Source organism: Mytilus californianus, unplaced genomic scaffold, assembly GCF_021869535.1.
Source record: "Mytilus californianus isolate M0D057914Y unplaced genomic scaffold, xbMytCali1.0.p SCAF_4, whole genome shotgun sequence".
Classification (NCBI taxonomy): Eukaryota; Metazoa; Mollusca; class Bivalvia; order Mytilida; family Mytilidae; genus Mytilus; species Mytilus californianus.
Genome location: NW_026262690.1, coordinates 41,270,661 through 41,295,235, shown reverse-complemented (window position 1 = coordinate 41,295,235; position 24,575 = coordinate 41,270,661). Strand labels below are relative to the sequence as shown.

The window sequence follows — 24,575 nt, the reverse complement described above, 5'->3', positions numbered from 1 at the left end:
ATTTCAAAGAAATATACAAGGATGTTGAAGACCGGGTCGGTAATCACTTGGTACCGCTATGTCGCCAACTATTGTAATTCACTTCAATCCAAGCGCTATGCTGTGTTGGCAAAAATTGTAGGAAACGTACATTTTCCGGAAAATATTACAAGATAAAAATAGTGATGTGGTATGATATTGCCAAGGAGACAACTTTCAACCCAAGGTTCAAACTTGTGTTATCGATAATTAATATAGATAAATGAACAGAAATTATATAAAAAGACATATGGTACTTGAAAATATCAAACAAATATGGAAAGCACGTTACTGAAGTCAATTTACACACATAGTTTATTTTTTAAGTTTTTTAGCTATGTCATCAAATATTTCGAACCGATGTCTGGTTCCTTCCTCGTCTGATCCATATACATGACCATTAAATACCACGAACTCACAATATTGTCATGTTGGTACAGTCTATTTAAGAGACCCTAGTTGAGTTTTGTAATATCATCACCAATTTTAACTTTAAGTGCTTCGTTTATACTCTTCTTTTTACGCAGGAGTGTAATTTTGGTATCCATTCGAAGAAATTTGATGAGATTTGGCCTTGGGCTCCCTTCTTTCCCTGGTATTCTGTGCATTGCAACAATTTCAAACGGATTGATGTCTAATTTAACTTTGTTTTTAGTTCGTTAAGAATAGAATGTGGTAGCTCCTCATTTCGATTTTCTGGTAATTGGTATATTTTCACTTTTTTTTTTTTGCGTGAGTATTGTTCGTTCCAGTTACCGAAATCGAACACTTTCAGTAGCTTTCTTGTTATTTTCATCAACGATGTCCCGCATTTTACGAAGATCAGAGTGTAGACTAGCATTTTTTTCTAGAAGATTTCCGTTTTCAAACTCAATGGTGTTTAATTTGTCATGTAGATGCGATATTTTGGAATCGTATTGGGTTTTTAGTTTGACTTCAGACATTATCTCTTTCGTAATTTGCTTTTTGAGGTTTTCAGATAATTGTTTAAATATCTCGGTGAAAATCTCTGTTAGGTCCGATTTTTTCGGTACATTTTTCAGGGACTGCTTAATTTCGTCAAGTTCATTTTCTATACAAAAACTATGGTCCGAACAACTGGAGAGACAAGAGTGGAGACGTTTGGCTGGATTTGAGATATTTTGTTTATCACCAGTTTTCTCTGTAAATGTTGATTCCTCGACATTACTTGTATTTTTGGCTGATAGTTTGTCGACTTTAGCAGTAGAAATAAAACTGGTTATTTGTTGTTGTTGTTGAGACATAATTGATGAGGCGATTTAAACTATGTCTGTGATATTTAAAAAACGTGGTTGATCTTGCGTGTTCCATATATAGCCCCCGTCGTGTTTCTCATGGTACGTAAACATTAGGTGATGAGTCTCATTCGGTGATGTAGCAATCGAATAAAAAAGAACTGGATTGTGGCTACGATAATTGGAACAAATTCTCAAATTGCCTATATTATGAAAAATTATTATTGTTTACAGAGAATATCTTTTCAAATGAAGTCTTGTCTCTTTGACATATTCCCCATTTCCATTCTCAATTTTATATTGTATAGTTAAAAATACCTACCAAGCGGTGTTTTGTTTGGCCTTATAAAGCTTTGTCATAATTTGGGATTAATAGCAATTAAATTTATTGATTGATTTATGATTGCCTAACTTATAGTGGCAAATAGTTAATGCATATTCAGGACGAGAACAAATCCACGAAAAAATCGTTTGATCGGGATAAAGGGCGGGAAAATGAGATTACATTCGATACCTGAAATGACATTTTTGTTAAGGACAGAAAGTTTGCTTTTTTAAACAAAATACCTGAATGAGCTCTTTGAAGGGTTTTAAACTGTATAGAGCGTGGTTCTCTCCCAACACCAGGCTTTAGGTATAATGTCAGGAAATGAATTTATGCATCCAGTACAGATAAGCGGTTGCCTCTTTGCCGTGGGATTAACTGTCGGGTGGAAGTCCAGTTGACCATATTTCTATTTGTGGTTAGAAATATTTTGAAGTATTTTTTTTCCACTTATAAATCATGTATTACTATGTAGCAAAATATCACCTGTGGATCAAACTTTATTATATAGCTGCAAAATAATCCCCTAAAACCATGTGCTAGGGCCATTTCGACTTTTACTGAGGTGTAAGCATTTGCCCGATTTGGATTACTCACAGACACTGTGACTTTGAGATTTTAGAATAACAGTAATAAAAGCGGTTTTTTTTTTTTTTTTGCTTAAGGTGCTCAGATTTTGTGATGCATTAATATTGTAACACCATATTATTTCTATTCTGTGAACAGATCAATATCAACATGGTGAGCATGGAATAAATCCTGCAGCAATAATTGTTCCTGTATTGCTCATCTTATTATTGTCTGTATCTACAGTTTTTTGGATTCGGTAAGTATAATGCTATGAGTGTGGAAGACAAATATCCAGTATAAAAAATATACAAGTAAAAACATCTTTAACAATGACATTTCAGAATGTTTTCTCTGGTGTCCTGCTAACAACAAAGTAAAAACTCATTCTATGGTCTTGGGGAAAGATATTTTTCGTACAGATTTTCTTTCGAAACATGATGTTTCAATGTCTCGTCAAACGTTGCTTTCCAATTTGCAAAATAAGTCAAATTACCGTCTTCTTCTGAGAGTTCCTCGTTACCCTGAATGCAATGATTCATTTACCAAGAGTAATATTGAAATCAGTTATAGATATTAAAGCCACTTGATTTCGTTCAATCTTTTCTTGATGTGCTTTACTCAGACTTTGAGTGACAGAAGTTTTTTCCAGATTCGAAACCGATATGAAAATGTTTTAGATATCTACGCTTTGGAAATCGATTTTAAAACGGCTCTCGTGTATAGTTTTTCCAGTCGCAGAATGGCACATAAATTCAAGGTCCTGCAACGCGTCAGATAGAACATGGAAAGCAACACCTAATTCACAAACAACTCTATCATCAGACACTGAATAACAGCAAGGGAAATGTATCTTCTCATATTCTAAATTGGCGATCATATTAGGTCTTTGATATATAAAGACATAGGCAGTTTTTTGTCGGGATAAAGAATATTCCGACATTCTTCAACAGAAGGATTCTTACAACACAAGTTTGCAGAGTCTCTCATTTTTTTTTCTATTTATCCACTGCATGCGCTTCTTGTAAACACTTGAATTGGTCCTGCTACTAGTGCTGATGTTAATATAATACACGAAGTAACTTCAGTCGAACTACTTGTTTCAACATTGTGGTCACATCATGTTTTGGGGCGAAGTAAACATCTATTTATTGTTGCTTACCATAACATGCCTTTTGACGTTTCGACCTAAGAGGGAAAAAAATTCCCGTAACTGAGTAACAACTTCATAAGACACATCTAAAGTTATCAAAAAGGGTGGGCAAGCAATACTTTCAAATAATTTTATTATTAAAAGCTTTGTATTTTGAAGTAAACTAGCTGTTGTCCTTATATAAGTTAAGTCATATCGCTCTTTTCTTTACAAATTCAACTGGCAACATGCATTACTTGTATATTCAATCATTCAAAACCCATCTTATCAGGTCTGCTGCTTTTGTTAAAATTACCAATTACTATGGTATCATATTGACACAAAAAAACAGAACCTGTGGGAATTTTATTGATCAAAGCTAAGCGCAAATATCGACTAATTGAACAATAAGGCATTAAAGGGTGTTGGCGCCTTCAAACTAGTTTAACCCCTGCACATTTTGTATGTGCCTGTCCCAAGTCAGGAACCTGTAATTCAGTGGTTGTCGTTTGTTGCTGTGTTACATATTTGTTTTTCGATCATTATTTTGTTCATAAATTAGGCCGTTAGTTTTCTCGTTTGAATTGCTTTACATTTGTCATTTCAGGGCCTTTTATAGCTGACTATGCGATATGGGCTTTGCTCATTGTTGAATGCCGTACGGTGACCTATATTTGTAATTTCTGTGTCATTTGGTCTATTGTGGAGAGTTGTCTCATTGGCAATCATACCACATCTTTCTTTTTATAATTATTATAGACAGCAACCAACCATTATATTGGCTATCAAAAACTGATGATCTAAACTCAGTAATGTTCAATTAATTATCTGTTCTTTTTTATATTTCAAAGTAGCATAAGATAGGTTGGAATTAATGCAATAAACTTCATTATAACAAGACTTTCGTCTACATAAAAAAAATGATATGATTGAAAATTAGGCTTAAATTGTGTTGTCGTCTCATTACATAAGAAATTGTGTGTTCGAAATTCGCATTGGGTAAAACAAAAGAGAAATAATATCATGTTTTTCAGGCTTTACAAGAAATTTGTCTTGCAGCATGGAGAAAATGAGAGAACAAGACAATTTGAAGGTACTAAATTATATCCAGAAATCTTTCTAGTTTATTAAGTTATCCAATGTTTTAATAGAATAAGGTATGATTAAAGCTATTATTTGCAAACATGGTTATTACAAGTTATTCAATTCTTTTAAAATTATGTTAATTTAACTGGATAACCGAAAGGGTGACATAGTCTGCTCAGTGCTCACTATATTTAAAAAAAGTCAGTCGTTATGGCGTCATAAACGTGTTGAAATGGACGAATTTTAAAACAAGAAGACTATTTTACATGGCGTTGTCCGTTTCTCTTCAACATGTCCCCCTTTGGTATTGTAGTATTGGTAGGGTTAGTTTTACGTCATCGGATAGACCATCTAGAGATGTCCGAAGAACTACCCAGCTGGTGGTTGTCTCCAACAATGCCCTGAGGGTATCCCCCGTCCTAAAAGTCAGCAGCCCCATTGCCACCTCTGCAATATACTGGGGATGCCCATAGCCATTATTGGGTACCCATGGAGGCCTAAAATATGGGGCATCACTCTCCAGTAGAATATTTGTGAGGGGGAGGGACGACACTACCTGCCCCTGTTCCTGGTCGAACCTGTGGACCTCGGCCGTGAACCCAAAATACATGTTTGGGAATGCATCCCTCCACCTCCTAGCCTCCTGGATCCCCCCATCAAAACAATGGAGGTGGATCCTCTGCTGCCGGGCCACCCGCTCCCGGACAGTGGTGAGGAACTTAAGATGCGCCTCAGCACTATGGCGGTCCTCAGGAGCCCCTCTGACGTGTAGGATTAGGGGAACCTCTGGCCTGCCCTTGCATAGGTTCAGGACCAACCTTATCGTGCTCAATTGTCTTTGAAGAGGCGGGTCCCGCTGGCTTAGGTCCAGCCCGACCTCCCCAATCGCCCCTACCCCAGGTGACCCAACCAGCTGCTCCATATGGCCAAACGAACTATCATCGAGCTGTTGGGCCCTTTTGGGGTGGACACCAATGGCAGTTACCCAGGGTGATCCTCTTTGTGGGTCCCTCAAAGTCCTGACAACTGGCCAGGTTCCAGGGTCACATTGGACCATGACTCCTCCCACCAGATCGACTGGGTGTCTAGGGGAGTGGTAAGGCGCATCTCGATGAACCGTCGCCGGTCCATCCTCCCTGCCATCCTCCACTGCCTCCACCCCCGGTCAAGATGGAAGTGCGTGTCAAATGCATTTGGTGGGGGGGGGGGGGGGGGGCCAGCTGTGAATGGCCTGTCCACCTGTATCGTCTTCCCTGGAGGGGAGTCTGAGGGGAACCTCAGAGGATCTATTCCCCCCTCCGCCTGCCCTTTCTGGCCTGCTGGCGACCCCATTGCTGCCCTGGGTCCCTGCAATCTGAACATTCCCCTGAAGGCCTCTGCCCTGTCGCCCAGCTCTCCCATAATGACGGCTTGGACACTCCAGTCAATGAGGGCCCCAGGGGAATTGACTAGTGCTGTTGAGAAATAGGGGGAACTGGCAGCCCCCCCTCTACACACACTTCCTTCATTTGTCCGTGGACAGCCTGCATGATGGTGTGGGACTGAGTAATTCCCAGCTGATTGATGTGGACCACCAACTCCTCCAGATCACCGCCTACTAGCATCCAGGCCTGGGCCTGTAATGCTGCCATCCTGATCGGGGCGAGGGACACCCTTGGTGACCCTGTGGGTTCCCCAAAAAAATCAGCCACATGTTCCAACACCACATGTGGCTGAATGTCCAAAGCTCTTATTGGGCAACCCTGGATTGGACAAGTCTGCAACTTGGGGAGGTTGCTCTCCCCACCCAAATCCCTCCGTGGAGTCTCCGTCCTAGGCTGCCTCAAGCTGGTGTATTGGGGTGTCCTCTGCTCGGGCACCCCAGTCTCTTTTCTCCTTGCACCATATTGGGGGGTCGCCTGCTTGACCACCCCCACCTGACTTCTTCTTTCCGGCTGAGGGACCCGCTGCTCCTGTGCCCGTCTGAGGGCCCTTTCCAGTCTAGCAGTCTCCTCCCTTTGACGATCTGCCTGCTTCTGTCTTCTTCTTTTTCTTTCCTTGGTCGTCTCTTTCCTTCCAAAACCCCTACCCAGTGGAGGCGCGCTGTGAACATCCCTGTCGGCTTGGATGCCCACTGGGGTGCCCCTGGCCATCGGGACAGCGTCCCCTGGGGTGTTCCTAGGATCGGAACATCGGCCCCTTCCTCCACTGGGGTCCCTAACGGATCCCTCCCTAGTGCTTGATCGGGCCCTACCCCGAGAGTTAGGGCTCCCATCCCTGGGGCTCCAGCCAACTGCCCCTGAACCCCATACCTCGCTCACCCCTGTAGACTCTGTGGATGGGTTCTTGTTATCCCCAGATGTGGCTTTCCCTGGGACCTCCGATGTGACTCTGGATTCCCCTTCCTGACCCTTTTGACTCTCACCCGGGTCCAGGGTACTATCGTCCCAAGGGGGTACCCTCACCTTTCTTTTCCTCTGCAGCCCAACTCCTCTTTGGGCTGCCTTCACCACTGTCCTCGTCACTGGACATTACTGGTACTCCCTGCAAATACAGAAATAGAACATGTTGAAGGCCAAACCTACTGACATCCGGCCCCGTCATTTCACATAACAGTTATCTAACTAAATAATCCTGAACAGTAACTAGTTGCCTCCATATGTTCAATAGCAACCCCCCTAATTATATACAATAACTAAATGCCTCTCTATGTACAACAGCTCTCGATATGGCACTCTATTCTGAACCCTTCCTACAGGCTGACCTCCGCAGTCCAGTAGGGTTCAGACTAGCTTGTGGGGGGTCCAGCTTACTTTGTGGGACCTTACAACCAGAGCAGATATAGTCCTGATTCTCCCACTCCTCCGCCTCCTGTGGAGAAATTCCCACACACCTGCCATGGAACCACTCACTGCACCTGTCACAGGAGATCATAAACTCTCCGGTATAAGGTCCTTGACAAGTGCAGTACAGTGCCCCAGTATTCCCCGTTGAAGCACCTGTTCCCCCACTCTTGGCTGATTGCAGGGCGGGGAGCATAGGGTCTACCCGTACAGGATTTTGATCACTAGTTTGAGAAGGGGTTACAGTGTCATTAAGGTGCTCTGCTTGGGCCATCCCTCCATTTTGTAGCTCGACTATTGCCCGGTTAACCCATGCCGGTAGCTCTCTATCCTTGCACAGCTTTAGACGATCATGATTGACTGTGGTGAGTGCTTTTTTCATTTTTACCTTATACAGGTAAGGGGAGATCCTTTCTAGGATGACCCCGGGTCCCCTCCACATAGGGCTTAGCTTCTTACACTTCCCTGGCACTGAAGCCGTGTCTAACTTGTACACCACATCCCCCTTATTGTATTGATGGGCTACTACTCGGAGGTCGTATGCCCTTTTTGACCTTAGCTGGGCTGTCTTCAAGTTAGCCCGTGCGACCTCATGAGCTGACCGTATAGCCTCCTCCAAGCCACTTTCATACCCCTGTAGGTCTCGGGGTTCCCCATGAAGAGGGGGTCTGAACATCAATTCTGCAGGAAGATTGACCTCCCTGCCCAACATGAGCCTATTGGCTATGAACCCTGTTGACCTGTTCACTGAAGCCCTAACTGCAAGAGCTAATTGGGATTTATGTAGGTCCCATGTTTTCTGGTTCGTCCCTACAAAACACCTGACTGAGGCGAGTAGGGTACGATTGAACCTCTCCACTTGGCCATTTGCGGAGGGACGGTATGGGGTGGTTCTGATTTTATGTATGTGGAGTAATTCGTTTACAGATTGGAATAGCTGACTTCCGAAATTGCGACCCTGATCTGTAAATATTTCATAGGGATACCCAAATCTGCAGAAGAACTCGTTAAACGCCGCCCTAGCAGTCACCTCGGCAGTTTGTGATGGGAGTGGGATACATTCAACCCATTTACTAAACTGATCCACTATCATGAGTAGGTGCTCATTTGCTCTATCAAACTTGGGTAGGGGGCCCACAAAGTCCAAATGGACTCTTTCCATAAGGGCATAAGGCACCTGGCCGTTCCGATTGTTTTTTTTTGCTCTGGTTACACGCTGTGCATCCTGCAACATACCCCTCAATATCTGTTCTCAAACCATGCCAATGATAGAACTGTTTTACCCTTTCCCTGGTCCGGTCTATGCCCTGAAGACCTGCAGAGGGAATGTCATGACGCAGTTCCATGATTTCCTCCCTCCACTCCCGGGGCACCAGTAACCTATTCTCATCCCCTTCCTTTGCATGGTACATTACTAGTCCCCTTTCATCCTTACTGAACCTCTCCCGGCCTGTCCAATAAAACTTGGCATGGGGGCTACTCCGGAATAACTCCCCTTCAGCTGGCTGATAGTCATTGTCATCCAACCAGTTTAATAGCCACTCGAAATCCGGGTCCCTGCCTTGCCCTTCACGTAATTGGTCAACAGAGTACTTGCCTAGTACTACCCCAAGCCCTTCCTGCACAACCCGGATCGAACAGTCTGGGTTGTCAGGGACTATTACCACATCGCTACCTACAGTGGCCAATGTCACCCTGGATATACAAATGCCACCATCAGCAGAACTTTGGCCAGCGACCAGTATTTCATTTACAGATCTACCCTCTACACCTGTACCTTTTGAAGCTAATGGGACCACATCATCCACATCAGTCATGAATTTTGACCACTGTGCTTGAGCCCTTGCACAATAGGGACAACCCCACAGGGGTTGGACATTTCTTTACATCCTCTATGTAGCCTGGGCCAATACTCATACCCTTCCTACTTACAACTCTGCCCAGGAATTCTACCTGCTCTTGAAACAGTTCACATTTCTTGGGTTTGAGCTTTAGGCCGTACTCCCGGAAGCGCTGTAGGACAGCCCTCAAGTTGCCCAAATGAGAGGCTACATCTTTCCCCAGGACTAAAATGTCATCTAGGAAGGCCAACACTATGTCCCAAGTTAACCCCCTCAGAACTAAGTTTATGACCCTAGCATAGGTAGCTGGGGCATTACAAAGCCCGAATGCCATCCTGGCGAACTCAAAAAAGGCCGTATTTCGAAATAAAGGCGGTTTTTGGCCTATCCTCCTTCCTGATCTTCACTTGCTAATACGCTGAGTTAGCATCCAGCTTGGAGTACCACTGATTCCCTGCCAGGGTGTCAAGGCACTCCTCTACTAAAGCTAACGGGAACACATCTTTTACACAGGCCGAGTTCAGGAATCTATAGTCAATGCACCACCTGACCCCCCCCCCCCCCCCCCCCCCCGTCTCTCTTTCTTACCAGTACCGGAACAGAGCACCCCTGCCTCCAACATTTTCTTTAAGTGGGCCTCCTCCTCCTGAGCAAACCCGATAGGGGTTCTTCTCATTCGTTGCTTTATCGGAGGGTGTCCCGCTGTGTCAATTTGATGCTCAATGGCTGAAAAGTTCCCTAAATCAAACTCACTGGATGCGAAAACATCCCCATACTCCCTTAGCAGAGACGCCGTCTTCTTGCTCTTGGGTTCCAAGTAGTACCCTGGAGCGATCAAAGAGGTCCCTGAGGTGCTCAGGGACTCCCTGGTCAGACTCCGGTGGGCCTGTACCAACCCCCGTACCCACTACTCGTACCCTAGCCGGAACTTCTATTGTGTCAACTTCTACTGCCTGGGCAATTAATTCCCCTTGTCGCACGTGCACATGCCTATCTGAGGTATTTATCAAACACACTACGGGTTGGCTCCCCCCCTGCATGTAAAGTGCGGGGAACCAGTAGACCAGAGTGGGTGCCTGCCTCAACAATGTAACTTGGCAGTACACAGTTAACATAGCAGCTGATCTTCATCACTGAATTAGGGAGCACAGTGATTTTCTCTCTTAGGGTCACAGTAGCTACCCTCGGGGCTTGCCCGACCTTACCCATAGTCATCGGTATGACCTCGTCCCCTACCCGCAGCTGTCCCTCAGACATATGCAAGTCGATGCAATGAGCCCTTAATAGATCGAAACCTAGTAGCATGTCGTCCTCTATCGGGGCCACGTACAGATTGGACTGTATGAGATTGGAACCCAGTTCCAAGTTCACTGGCCTGACAACATACCCATTCATTTGCATCCCCTTCCCTGTGGTATTCATAATAACCTCCCTCAGGATTGGTGGAGCGGATTTTAGGGACCTGTACACCTCTTCTGATATTAGGGTCACCGCTGCTACAGTGTCCACTTCAGCAAACAAACTCTGCCCTTGGACTTTTATTGGTACCCTAAACACAGTTCCAGACCGGAGCTGACATACAGTGACTATTTCAAAATCACTTCCCTCATCTACCAGTGTGGTCTCTGCTTCCCCCTCATCGTTTCCGAGGGCAGTATCAATGGTGCTTAACTCCCTGAGAGGGCTAAGGCCTGCAGTGGAGTCCTAGCTGTCCTGGGGCTCCCCATAACTGGCCAGAGTTACCTCCGCTTGGCCGGTGTCTTCAGAGGGGCTCAGATCTTCGTTCTTAAACCATAGGCCTCCGGATGTTTCCCCCTGCTCCTCACCCCCAGGGTCCCCCTGGTCATGTGTAAGCACTGTCTGAACAAGAGGGCTTTCCAATTTCATTTGCTCCCCCCGAGTCTAGATGAACAGCCACAATAATGAACTTGACGGGCAGGACTCCTGCCTTGTTACCCGGGCATAGAATAGCCCTACTGGGTGCCCAGAAGAACTCGTATCCCTCCGCCTGAGCCCTCGGTACATCTATCATGATCTGTACCTCCCAACGAGGCTTGAAACTAGGGGGTACCTCACTCAATAAGTGAATATGTTGTCTACTCATCGCCTCAATCCTTCATCTACTATATCTCCCCAAGCAAGCATGGTTGTGTAGTGGTAGGCATGGGCAACAGTATTTTCCTCTACTGAGGGCATACCAAAAGACCCAACATCGATGGAATGCCCCTGGTTTGCCTTTATTTTCCACCAACCATTTTCAAGGTCCCTCTCTAAAGTAAAACGTTTGTCAACATCTGCCTCAACAAGGCGGGTGAGCTCCTTTAAGGTGTACCCCGATAGCCCTGGATGTCTAGCCAGGAGCTCATCAACATACACAAATCCCCCAGGGAGAAACTGGTGTCCCAATCTACTGGCACCATGCCGCAGTACATACGCGAGTGTTTTTGACAAACGACGGTCAACTCCCCCTACTTGAGCAACCTCCTCCTCTGAATCGGAGGAAACGATCCCCTTAGCCTCTAATGGGCACTCAGGCACTAAGGGATTGACAGACCCTGTATCCTGAGTACCCTCCCCTTTTGACTCTGACGATAATGCCCCTCCCCCATCCTCTAGTTGGTTCTCGGGCATTACCTCCTCTCCAAGGCATCCTGAATGCAGAAAATGATGCCCTAAGGTCACCTCCTCCACATTATAGGTCCCCTATAAAGCACTTCCGGTGAAAGGCCTAACTCTATTTTCGGGGGCTCGCTCTGGCCTCTGGAGCTGCCCCGTTGGAGTTTAACGGACTAGGTGTTGTACGTCTCTGGTCAGCAAAAGTGGCGGTCCTCTCTTTTGACAGCAGGTCTGGACACTCATTCCGAATGTGTCCTGGCTTATAGCAGTGATAACAAAGCCCTTCTCGCCAAGACCCCCGATAGCATAGGCGGATCCAGGGGGGGGGGGGGGGGGGAGGGGGGCCTGGGAGGCCCCCCCCCCCCTTTCGTGGGAAAAATTTGGTTGATTATATAGGGAATCACTGAAGCATGACTGGAGCGGGCCCCCCCTTAGGTCAGTCAGCGGGCCCCCCTTATGAAAAGTTCTAGATCCGCCACTGGATAGGGGGAGGGGCTTCTTGATTGGGACCTTCCCCTAAACTTTGGGCATTCCCGTTTGAAATGCCCCCTCTCCCCACAGTGGTAGCATTCTCCTGCTCCTGGCCGTCCGCCCGGTGAGGGGCTTCTTGCAGCAGGGCGTGCGAGGAGTTTCATAAATTGGTCCATCATGACGTTCAGTTTTTCATGGACCTGATCAAGTTTTTTGTCAAACTTCTTATCGGACTTTTCTGGCGCTATAAGGGATATTTTTAGGTTTTTGCCGTGCCGGTGGTGGACGGCAAAAATAGTAAGACAGGAGGAAAAGGGTGTTTTCGTTTATTCCAGCGAATAAATCATTTCAGGCATTTGTTGAGTATTCTGGAGGAATACTTCACGGTAGTTTAGGGGAAAAGATTGTGGCAGTAGACGACAGGTTATTACCTTGCTTGACCCAGAAGGCACAGCTGGGTACCAGTCACCGGCAACCGCAGACCAGAAGGACGGGTTACCAGTCGACTTGTTATTGTTTTGGTTACTTCCGTTAACCGCAGACCAGAAGGACGGGTAACCAGTCGTATTGTTATTGTTTTGTTTTCTTCCGTTAACCGCAGACCAGAAGGACGGGTTACCCGAAGCATTTGTGCTATGAAATAAATAACTTATGATATTTAGTGTGTTGTTTGTTGTTGTTTATTCTTTAAATAAATAAACTTTGTTATCAATTGTTGTCAGTGATTTACAGTTACACATGTCAATGGTAAACATAAACACGTGCAGTTTTCAAGAGTTGCTCCAGCTCCCAGGTATAGGCATCAAAACTGGGGAGCAAATAATGGACATAAGGGATGGCAAGGGCTTTGTGACTGAGGCTGATTTAGCCACTATATCCCACCTAAGAGTCACTATGGCCTTCATAGCTAGGCTGGACTTCAGCATCAATGGGGGTGGCCAAAATATTGGGTCACCACCTGAGGCCCGAGGCAAACAACAATCAATGATAAACACTATTATAGATTGGGGAATGGTTGCATCACCAGGCATGCCATGCCAAACACATGGCCAGTCTGTATTTAAGCAAGAAGGATGGCACAAGGGGGAAAGTCCTGGGGCTTGGGGAGGGCTCAGCCAGTTGGACTCTGCCTTCCTTGAGTATAGTTCATATCCTGAGGAGGCCAGATCTAGGCCTGAGACCCCAGCTAATTGGATCGGGGTCTACTGGGAACAGTTGCCGCAAAAAGAGTGGGGCCACCACAACGCTGGTGACCCAAACCAGGGTAACAACCCTCACCCCGGGGGTAGTAGTAGTATTGGGTACAAGCCGTATTGGCCAGGCGAAGACTGTGCTTGGGAAAAGAGTGCCCCACCTAAAGGGGGCACGCCTTCTTATTCCAGGGGTCTACCCATCGTTCACGCAAGCAATTATACAAGTCAGGGGTCATCACCTGGCACCCAACCGGCGAACACCGGTGGGGGGCAGTATGAGACACCCCATAGTAGGTATGGCAAGTGGCAAGACAATAGGGGCGAGGACACAAGGCAGACCTCAGCCCGCACCTATGGAGATAGGCAACCCCAGGGTAGGTATAATCAAGGGTACACATCGGTGCCCCCACAAGGGGTCACCGCAAGGGGGAGCTATGGGCAACAGGCCTACCCAGTAGCATATAATAAGGATAGGCCTAGGGAAAATACAAGGGTACCCGACAGCAGAGGTGGGTCACGAAGAGTTTAAAGTAGCGCCTCAAAAGTCAGCAATCGCCCGAAAAATATAAAGTATGAAGGGAAGGGCAACTGGCAGGCTTTCTTCACAAAATTTGCAAGGTATGCAGAGGTTTGTGAGTGGGGCCTACAAGAGTGCAAAGATCAACTTTGCTGGTGCCTTGAGGGAAAGGCAAGTGAATATTATGCCCTCATTACGGAAAGAGACAGGGAGGTGAGTTATAGGGAGCTAGTTGAAAAACTGCACAAGCGATTTGGTTTCACGGCGCTCCCTGAGACTAACCGGGTCCAGTTCAACAATGCCCGGCAAGCCCCTGAGGAGTCTCTTGAGGACTGGGCTGACCATGTGTTGTCCTTGGCGACCAGGGCATTTAGTAACCTCCCTGATGAGTATATGTATGAGCAAGCCGTAACACGGCTGTGCTAGGGCATTGAAAACAAAGAGTTGGGAGTGCAAGTCTCTAACCTTCAACCCCAAAGTATTGAGGAGGCAGTAGACAAAATAAGGTTATTTCAACATAACACCCAGGCAATATATGGCAAGCCTATTAGGCGTGAGGTCAGGCAGGTAATGAGTGGGCGGTATGAGGATCACCCTGAGGTCTACCATGAGTATCAGGTGCTCTATGAAAGGGCTACTATGGCCCCTGAGAGGGCCTCAGCTAGTACATGGAAAGCAGAGCTGGAAAAGACAGATAGGAAGTTTGTTCTAGTCCATGAAAACCTTGACGACATAATGGACCAATTCAAGAAACTCCTCCCCTGTCCCGTTGCTAGAAGCCCGTCACCGGGCGGACAGGCAGTGACAAAAGATTGCTACTACTGTGGAGAGAGGGGCCATTTTAAAAAGAAATGTCCAAAGTGTAGAGGTAAGTCCCTGTTAGGGAGTCCATTCCATCACAGAGGACCTCCATTGGAGGGAGTGTGCTACCACTGTTTTAAACCTGGACATGTAAGGAAGGACTGTCTGGATTTCCAGGGGAGGGGTAAAACTGATACTTTAATGAATCAGTCAAGCAGAACTGCAACGGGTCCATTAAACTTCAACGGGACTACTCAGGAGGCCGGAGTGAGTCCCAGCAAATGAAGTTAGGCCTCTCAGTAGTCGAGTCTGTACCCCAAGTCAGAGTAGCGGAGGTAGCTATATTGGGCCCAGGGGTTGGTGCCAATCTCCCCAGGGACAGGGAGAGGAACAGACAATCTAGGGTGTCGGTGGAGGTTAGAGCAGAGATTGAGTCAGAGCAGTGCTCAAGTTCTGACAAAGAGGCAACTCCTTCAGGCGGATTGGACTGCTACTTATTGAAATCTCTTGCTAACATATTGAGGCATGGTGCACTGGAGTTGGGCCACAGACTTCTCCCTGGTGGGTATTTGTTGGTGGAGGAAATCCTTAAAAAAGCACCCAGGCTTTGCCGGGTACTCTTTACCGGATATTCATAAACTGATCAAGGGTGACGTGGACAGGAGTTTCACTTTGATAAAGGACACAGAAAGTGGTTGTTGGAAAATTAGGGCTAACCAGGAGTATTCCTTGGTGGGTGATACCCCAGACATACCATTTGTAGAGAAATGTGAGGTTCCCCAAGGCTACCATTACACCACAATGGCCTCATGGGGCCATATAAAAGAGGAGGGGTTGCGGAAAATGGGAAGGCAGTATATACACTTAGTTAATAAAGTGCCAAACAGCTTCAAGTCCCATTGGGAGGTAGAGGTAAAAATAGATGTACAGAGGGCGCAGGCCGAGGGCTACAAATTCTTTTGGTCGCCTAATGGGACGGTCTTGTGCCCAGGTAATCAGGAAGGGATCATACTGTCCACTTATTTTATCCAAGCCTTACATTTGGATTCAGGTGAGGAACTGGACTTGGGCAACTTATTGGCTCCAGCATTGCTCACAGGGGACCAGGAGGGTCCAGTAGCCAATATTGAGAGGAAACGCATAGGAGCTATCTTGGCAATAGAGGAAAGCAATAGCCTTCACGAGGTTGCTGCCTCAACGGAGACTACTTTGGCAAGTGATGAGGAGGCCCAAGAAAGTTGGGACTCCACATCAGAAGGTGAGGTAGATACCACATTGGTACAAGAGGCCAGTGATGAGGAGATAGTCACTGTTTGTCAGCAATATCGGGGGCCTACTCCTGTTGCAGATCGAGGAATGACTGACAATATGGAAAAAGGTCCTACATCCCTCACTTTTGTGGACCCTTCCTCAACGGGAGAAATTGACCGAAAGGCCACAGGGTTCACAACGGGAGATTTGACAGAAAGGCCACAACTGAAAGAAACATCCCACTCTACAAAGGAACAGTTATCATGGTTATCATTGACAAATCTCCCGTCAGCCAGAAATCTGCATCCGTTAATACAGAAAGCCCCAATTCAAGATTGGGGTCACTTTTCAAAGCAGAAAATATTGGCGCTAGGTATTGTAATCTGCCAACACCTACAGTAGACAGTGGGACAACAGTCTTACGTGTGACCATTGCCACAATCAGATGGGGTCCCAGCAGAAGACAGTGGGACTCTGGAATTCCCGCCCTTTACAAAGGTATAAAGACAATACAAGTAAAGATGGAGAATGAAGGTGGATCCGAACAATCTCCTAGGTCCAACCAGGACTTGCAGTCCTTCAGCGTTCAGGGCTAAATTGTTTAAAGGAGAGGGGAAGTTGGTGTATGATCCAGAGAAGAACAATTCCCAGGTTATTGGGTTCCCAATTTGTTGGGAACACATTGTATTAATTGTTAGTGTATCAGTATAGACCCATGGATACAAAGGGTCTGTCAGGGGGGGGATAGGTTGTATACTTTTTAAATTGATGCATATTTTCTATAAATTTGGTATGATTTCCGTTTTTTTGTTAATTTTGGGCGAAATTCACAAGGCCCACCTCAGTAGAGGGGGCCTTATTAATAAAACTGGGTGGAGTGTAGTATTGGTAGGGTTAGTTTTAGGTCATCGGATAGACCATCTAAAGATGTCCGAAGAACTACCCAGGAATTATCCTCTTCCGGTAATGAACTAACGGCTATACAGACGACATATATCACTGAAGAGCAATCCGGCCGTTCCTGACTGCAGGAACGACCATCCAAGGTATCTATTGGTATTTTGATATTCTCGGCAATTACAAAAGTATACTAGTATTATTTTTACACATTGTTTTGGTTAAATTATTTATGGACAGGGCCTTACTCAAAAAGATATTTTCCCGCGCCAACATCTTTATATAAGACATCTTGCAGTAAAATAATATCTTTTTTATGTAAAGTCCTTGCTCGTAGTTCTTAACGAGGCTCTTTTGGCAGATTTTGAAGTTTTGCAAGTTTGAAACCTGAAAAAAAACCTTTTAATAAATGTAAACAATTTAAAAAAGATATAGAATCATGTGCAAAACAGTGTAGACGAGACCATTGATTGGCGCGCTAAAATATCCCATTGACTGGGTCAGATTAGGTGAACGTTCGTCTGTAACGCCCACAACTCACGACGTATTTATTATAAACATTTAAACTGTGGGGTTGCCAAAGGGTCTCAGTATATAAACGAAATACAGTGCACAGTATATTATATACATATTTTATTTGCGATCATAAAAGTACGAAGTCGTCCATTACTATATAAATTGGGTCGATTAAAAAAAAAGCTGAATATGTTTCTGTTGCCAAGAGTTTTTCACAAGTATGGTAGTTAGCAGAAAAGTTCACCAAACTATACATTTTACCTATTCAAAAACGTAAATGCAAATTCCACAAGGCTTGATCCAAATAGCCTTTTTATTGTCTAATAACTTGCAAGTACGAAAAAGACAGGACAGAAGTATATTTTGTCTATATGTTTTGTGTACGCACACTTTTTAAAGTTGATCATGCATTCGTTCTAAAATAAAATTTTGACCAGATAAAAGTTAAAAGATGACATAATTGGACAACCGCAATTGTAAAATCGCTTTGACGTCCGAAAAAAAAGATAATAATCAACACATGCATTGTAACTTTTAAAGCCAGTTAAATCCTTTTTTTTTGCTGAGAGAACGTGCGATATCATAAAAATTGATTATCAAAACATAACGAAAACACAAGTAAAGAACGTTTAAGTATTCAATATAAATCAAAACACAAAGTTTATTCCTGATTAGTTTTTCGAATTATTTTATTTAGGCGTTGAGACCCTTTGGTGACCCCACAGTTTAAATGTCTATAATAAATACGTCGTAAGTTGTGGGCGTTACAGACGAACGTTCACCTAATCTGACCCAGTCAATGGGATATTTTAGCGCGCCAATCAATGGTCTCGGCTACACTGTTTTGCACATGATTCTATATTGATATATGACATACTAATATTATATATATATATATGTGCACATCTGAGGGATTTTACTTGATAAATATATAACATATATTTTTTTTCGAATTAATGAGGCAGAAACAAGTGGCCTCATCATACCTTCTCCTATAATCCAGCCATTTTTTGTATACATACTCACATTGATCAAGTTCATATATGTCATTTATGCATTTCCCCCTTCTAAACATAGGTCGAATATAAAAACAGACGTTGATTGTATTTCTTATTGTCGTTTGAAACTAAAAGAATTTGTGTGAACTAGAACAATTACGAAGTGGTTGTACCTCAGACAACATCAACTGATTAGTGGCATGCATATAAGTTAGGAGAAAAGTATTTTTATTGCTAATTCTCATAACGAATTAATAGATCGATTAATTGTTGTTTGGTTGCTCGACTCCAGTGGGGAACTCATTGATCATAAATAATCATACAAATGCAAACAAATTCGAGTTGGTTTTATTATTCAAATTTTGCTGTTCATGCATAAAACAAGGCGACAAAAGTTAATCTCGTAAATCGAAAGAATAGACAAATCAAGGTAAATAATAATAATTACTGAGGGAATCGCATTAACTCCAAAAGGAGCAAGCCGGGTGCGTCTGCCTGTTAAACGTGTTTCCTGAAAAGACTGACACGGCTAATTCGTCGTTAATTTCTAGTTCTTTCATCTCGGCTACTCGCGCGTTGTTGTACGGTTTCAGATTGGGTTATTTTTTTACAACCGGCACGAGTTATATTGAGGGACCTTCAAAGGGTAAATGTGCTAACGCTTAATGTTGATATCACATGAACAAAATGGCCACCACAGGCAAAAATAAAACATATGGGCAAAACTACATGTGTTTATAGCTTCTATTTAAAAACAACCTTGAGCAGTTAGAGCAAACTGACACGTTTAAAACAAATTAAATGCAGAAATATTCAATTGACTGCTTGAAGGAGTGATTTCCCTTAATGAAGATTTTGTGTTTTTTTTTTTTTTCAACATTAGCAGATTTATGATGATTGTCAATGAGAAAACTATCCACTAGAGACCAACGGACGTGGTTGTGAGCAACTATAGGTCACCGTACGACCTTCAACAAAGAGTAAAACCAATACCGTATAGTAAGCTATAAAAAGCCCTGACACTATTAAATGTGTAACAATTCAATTGAAAAAAAACAACAACGACCTGATTTATGTTAAAACAATATGAGTTTTATTAGATTATAGTATTTTAGATTCTCCGATTGGGTCTAATGATTTTATTTTTGTTACCAAGTGAGCGATTCAGCCTCATAGGAACATCTAGTTTTCTTTTTTTCAAATTGTGTGATATACTTTTATCCCATATGGTATAGAGAGGCAAAGTGGGATCAGGAGGTCTCATGGCATTTACAACTATGGTTTGACGCCACCAAATTATATATAACTATATAAAAAAAGAGACGGAAGATAACAAGGGGATAGTTAAATCTCATAAGTAAAAAGAAACTACGCAATGGTTAAAAACGACGAAAAGACAAACAATTCCACAAACACCACATAGAAAACCTTAGATCGAGCAACAAAACCCATGTAAATCAGGCTATTTGGATCATGTATTGTTCGTTGTTGCTTGTCTTTGTTATCACCTCTTGACATGAGAATTGATTTCCTACCAATAGTTTAATGTTGTTTTTTTTTTAATTTACAGATCCCACGACGATGTCATGTCTTACACATTATATCAATAAAATTCGAGTTCTATTTAAATCAGCCAGTATTCCTGTGGATCCCGAACATCATAACGAAGAGGGCAATGACGAAGGTCATTACTGTGACATCATGGAATCCGCGATGATCCGGCCACTGAATTCCAGAAAACTTTCGATAGATTTAGAAGACGATATTATAAGCGACAATTATAATCATTTGAAGTTAAAAATCGAGAGAAAGGTCCCAGACGTGTACTTTAACAATGGCAATATTTACACAAAAGTCAATAACAGTCAGAGTGGAAAGCAAAATACTGTAGCGCTTCCTAATTATGACAGGATGGAATTAGACTTAAACTAGGCTCAATATCATTAACACAGATTTCTTTAGAGGAAAAGATAAGGAAGATAAAATGAAAAATTTGTATTTCGTTGTTTAGTAAAATTTTAAACATATGACTTCTCTATCGTTTTTATACAAGTATTTCTCATTCTACACTTTAGACAGATTGTAAGAATTAGTTCAACTTTTTTAATAAAAGAGTTAACGAAGATACACATATTATGTAAGGAACAAATAAATACCATTCAAACAAGAAGTTTTATGAAACTGACATCATAAAGATGCTGTTTTTACATTGACATCAAATTGTCTATGTTTGGTTCATACAGAGGCTTATCATAAAAAAAATGGAAATGAAACTAATATCATCCTTTTTCCTGACGTCCCCCGATAAATACTGTTCTCCTACTGAATAACTAAAGGTTAGTGACTATGTTGTTTGCATCTATCCTAGAGAACTTGAAATAAGGGATACCACATATACATTAAGGTCTGGGCTGATATGCATAATACCACTTAAGTTGAGATATCCAATCGTAGTACTTTATCGTAGGACGTCCGTTCGGAACAAATCTTAACTTAAGTAGTTTATGCATATCAGCCCTGCTTCTTATCTTAACATACTTCTAAAAATTACCAGAACTTTTTTGTGAACTAAACCCTAGGTATTTTCCCGTCAGACAATATGTAACACTATTCGACACCCTGGAATGAGTCAGTCTTCCAAAATCTGCATGGTTGTGGCCCAGTTTTCGGGAGGTGCGTTTGCCTTAATAAGTCAAACCAAGACAAGAAAAAAATACAGAAATTACTCACAATTAACTTTAATTCATTTCGCACAAGTGGTAACTCGACCGATTAAATAGTATAACGGTATGGATTGTTCGATTCCTTGTGATGTGGTTGATGTATTTACTCTAGTATAAATTAAAATTTTCGGATAAAGTTATGAAATTGATTAAGTCAAACTAAACTAAAACTAATAAAAAAAAGATTGCATAGAATAAGAAAATCTATTGAATATATAATTGTAATTGTCTACAAATTTAAAAGATGTAATTAATGCTTACTTGAAACATATCTTAGAAATCTATGAACATTGATAAAATACATGGCCAAGTTAGAACTTTTAATTTTAAATCCGTACGTATCATCACATGTCTCTTTTGCCAACTCTTTTTATCTCTAGCTTTCCTCCAAAAGGACAACTTGAAAAAGCATGGTAAAGGTCTGAGAGCACTAGTCAATTGAGTCCAATCCGTTCTATAAAAAATAATGTCCTCTCACTAAAAAAAGTCTGTTGAATGAATATAACATACGGAACAAAAGGATACCGCAGATTAAGCTAAGTTTGCTTGATATATTGAGTTATATTTTAGAAATTGAAAACGATTGTCGGTTCAGAATTTTAACTTTACACCAAAAGAGATGACTTCAGTTTTTTAGTAAAATTTCCAATAGTATGTAGCAACTTTCCAACAGCGCCTGTACATTGATATGTATCATACCTTTTATAAATTTCTGATTATTCAGTTGGTTGTGCAAAGTCCCGTACTGACCACATATATTTAATACACAGTGTTTAGAAGAGATATTGTCCTTGACATTATCCGATATATGTTGGCATCTGTTAAATGTTCAAAGTTAGTAACATATTTTCAGGTTTTGTTGCAAGCAACAAATAGTCAGTAGGATATAAACTGATAACAAAGGCCGTCAGTTACCTAATATGGTATATACGCGGTCAGAAAATTAATTATGGGGACCCATATGAATTAACGGATCGTGTATATGCTATATTCGGTCACTGACGTCTGTGTAGTATATATTATATATCACGGTTGATATGATATTCCGGGGCATGTGTTTTCTATCATGATTTCCTTGAAATAGGATTGCTGCTTACAAAGAAGCTATAGAACCAAAAGTAGCATCTGTATATGGGTATGCATCTCCTAGTTAATCAGATATTGCAGAGATTATGTTTTTTAGTCATGATTTTCTTGATAAAGGATTGCTGCTAACAAGCATGCTATTGAGCCCAGGGTTTTAAACATGAAAGTTGATGTCATCTTTTCGAAAGTTTTACCGACGCCATCATGAGTTTGTTCAACGTTATGTCTTTGTCACAGATGAAAATGGTTCTCGATAATTGATTCCTTATTTCGTCTTCTTTTCCTATATTGTGACATTACCGAATTTCTGCGTTACATTGTCAACAAGACAGATGACAGCATAGTGAAGCACAATCTGCTTACCCTTCCGCAGCACCACAGATCAACTCCGGCTTATGGGTGGGTTCGTGTTACTCTGTCCCTTGTTTTCCGAATTTTGTTTGTAAATTGCTGTTTATCTTTTGGCTTGTTTACCATTATATTGTCAGTTTTTCTTTAACCAATGATATTTTAATTCTTATTTGGTATCTTCTATCTTTGTTCTATTCTATGAAACTGACATAATAAAGATGCTGTGTTTAAATTGACATCAAATTTGCTATGTTTGGTTCATACAGAGGCTTACCAAAAAAATGGAAATGAAACTTATAGTATCGTTTATCCTCAGGTCCCCCGATATAAACTGTTCTTTTATGGAATAAATAAAGTTAAGTGACTGTGTTGTTTACATCTATCCTGGAGAACTTAAAATAAGGGATACCACATATGCAGTAAAGTCTGCTTTATCTTAACTTACTTCTAGAAATTATCAGAACTTTTTTTGTGAACTAAACCCTAGGTATTTTCCCATCTGACAATACGTAACACTATTCCACACCCTGGATTGAGTCAGACTTCCAAAATCTGCATGGTTGTGGCCAAACATTTTCCGGGAGGTGCCTTTGACTTTATGTCAAACCACGAATAGATAAAATTATAGAAATTACTCACAATTAACTTTAATTATACGAAGGAGATGTGGTATGATTGCCAATGAGACAAATATCCACCCAAGTTCAAATGAAGTGGATGTAAGCAATTATATGCAACCGTACGGCCTTCAACAATGAGAAAAGCCCATGCCGAATAGTGGTCTATAAAAGGCCCCGGCATGAAAAATATGAAACAATTCAATTGAGAAAACTAACGGCCCAATTTATAACAAATCAATTTACGAAAACAAGGTTACCCTTCCGGGGCACCAGTTCACTCTTACTTTTTGGTGCGGTTCGTGTTGCTCAGTCTTTAGATTTCTTAGTTTATATTTTCGCCGTTTTCGTTTTTTGTCCTGGTGTTGTTGGTTTTTTTTTTTTTTTTTTTTATCCTTTCTATATCTTCAGCTTCTTTTTTGGTAATTGAATAATAAATAACTACTTTTAAAAAAAAAAGGTATAGCGAAATTGACTTATTACCACTAGATGGTTTGATAATTTGTTTATGAATATTGTAAAGTTGTAATAATATTACTTTGATTTAATTCATCATGGGTCAGAAAACAGCCCTATCACAATCCACCCTTTGATCTCAAGTCTAATGATTGGAGGCTAGGTATCTTTAATTTTGTTAAAAAATATATATATAACAATATGTATTCCGGTTTTGAATTCAAAAGTTGACCAAAAAAGTTGTAGGCGAGAAGGTATTCATATGGTAAGTAAGACGACGGAAACAATCGAACATCACAATTCAAATGTCAAAAGTTCAATATCGTCCACTTGATATAAAAATAATAATTCCCTGCAGTTAGAATAGTAATATACGGTACTTTGATGTGTACAATGTACAAGATGATCTTGCTACAAATCTTCATTTACCAAAATATTCAAATATGAATATAATTCATATAACAGTGTTTGTTGTTTGTTGTTCGGGCCAGCGGAGCTATGGTAAATTATGTGGGTAACGTATTTAACTTTTTTGTAAACTAAAAGCTTCTGTTATAAGCTTTGAAATTAGAATATCTAGAGATTTCTGGAATTAACACAAACAAATACTACTAACATCAGAAAAGGGTGACAAAACTGATTTTTATGGTTGGTCAGCGTTCGGAAACCAGAAACTTAAAATTTCCTTCAAATACATTTTTGAAAATGATTTGTCTTTATGTCCACCGTTAATCTAAATCTTAATTCAGTTAACTTGTAATTGTTCAACAAAAATGCTTATGTCATGTTCATACAAATTTGAATATTTAAATATCCGTACATACATTCACATATATTCTTTTGAATTTCATAGCCAGTGACTTGCATACTATTGCACTTCCCAAACTGGTGGTAGTCAAGGGTCTATTTGCATTAATTAAACGGCCATTTGACGTTCAATGAGGCTCCCTTTGAGAGTATTACAATATTAGACTCTTTCTTTGTTATATAATGGTAGGTTGGACAATGATAAATGGCTACAAATTCACCAATCGA

General features: G+C 41.9%; 1 protein-coding gene across 3 annotated transcripts in view; it reads left to right on the top strand.

Annotated features, from left to right (window-relative positions):
* The window catches only part of LOC127738060 (uncharacterized), a 65,866-nt gene extending 45,532 nt beyond the window's left edge, over window positions 1-20,334 (top strand). For all 3 annotated transcript variants that reach the window (XM_052249136.1, XM_052249137.1, XM_052249135.1), the window contains 3 exons: window positions 2,326-2,425; window positions 4,333-4,391; window positions 19,878-20,334. In XM_052249136.1, coding sequence (XP_052105096.1) covers window positions 2,326-2,425; window positions 4,333-4,391; window positions 19,878-20,239 — 521 coding nt within the window. In that variant the 3' untranslated portion in view covers window positions 20,240-20,334. The remainder of the gene's footprint in view (window positions 1-2,325; window positions 2,426-4,332; window positions 4,392-19,877) is intronic.
* Window positions 20,335-24,575: the final 4,241 nt, after the last annotated feature.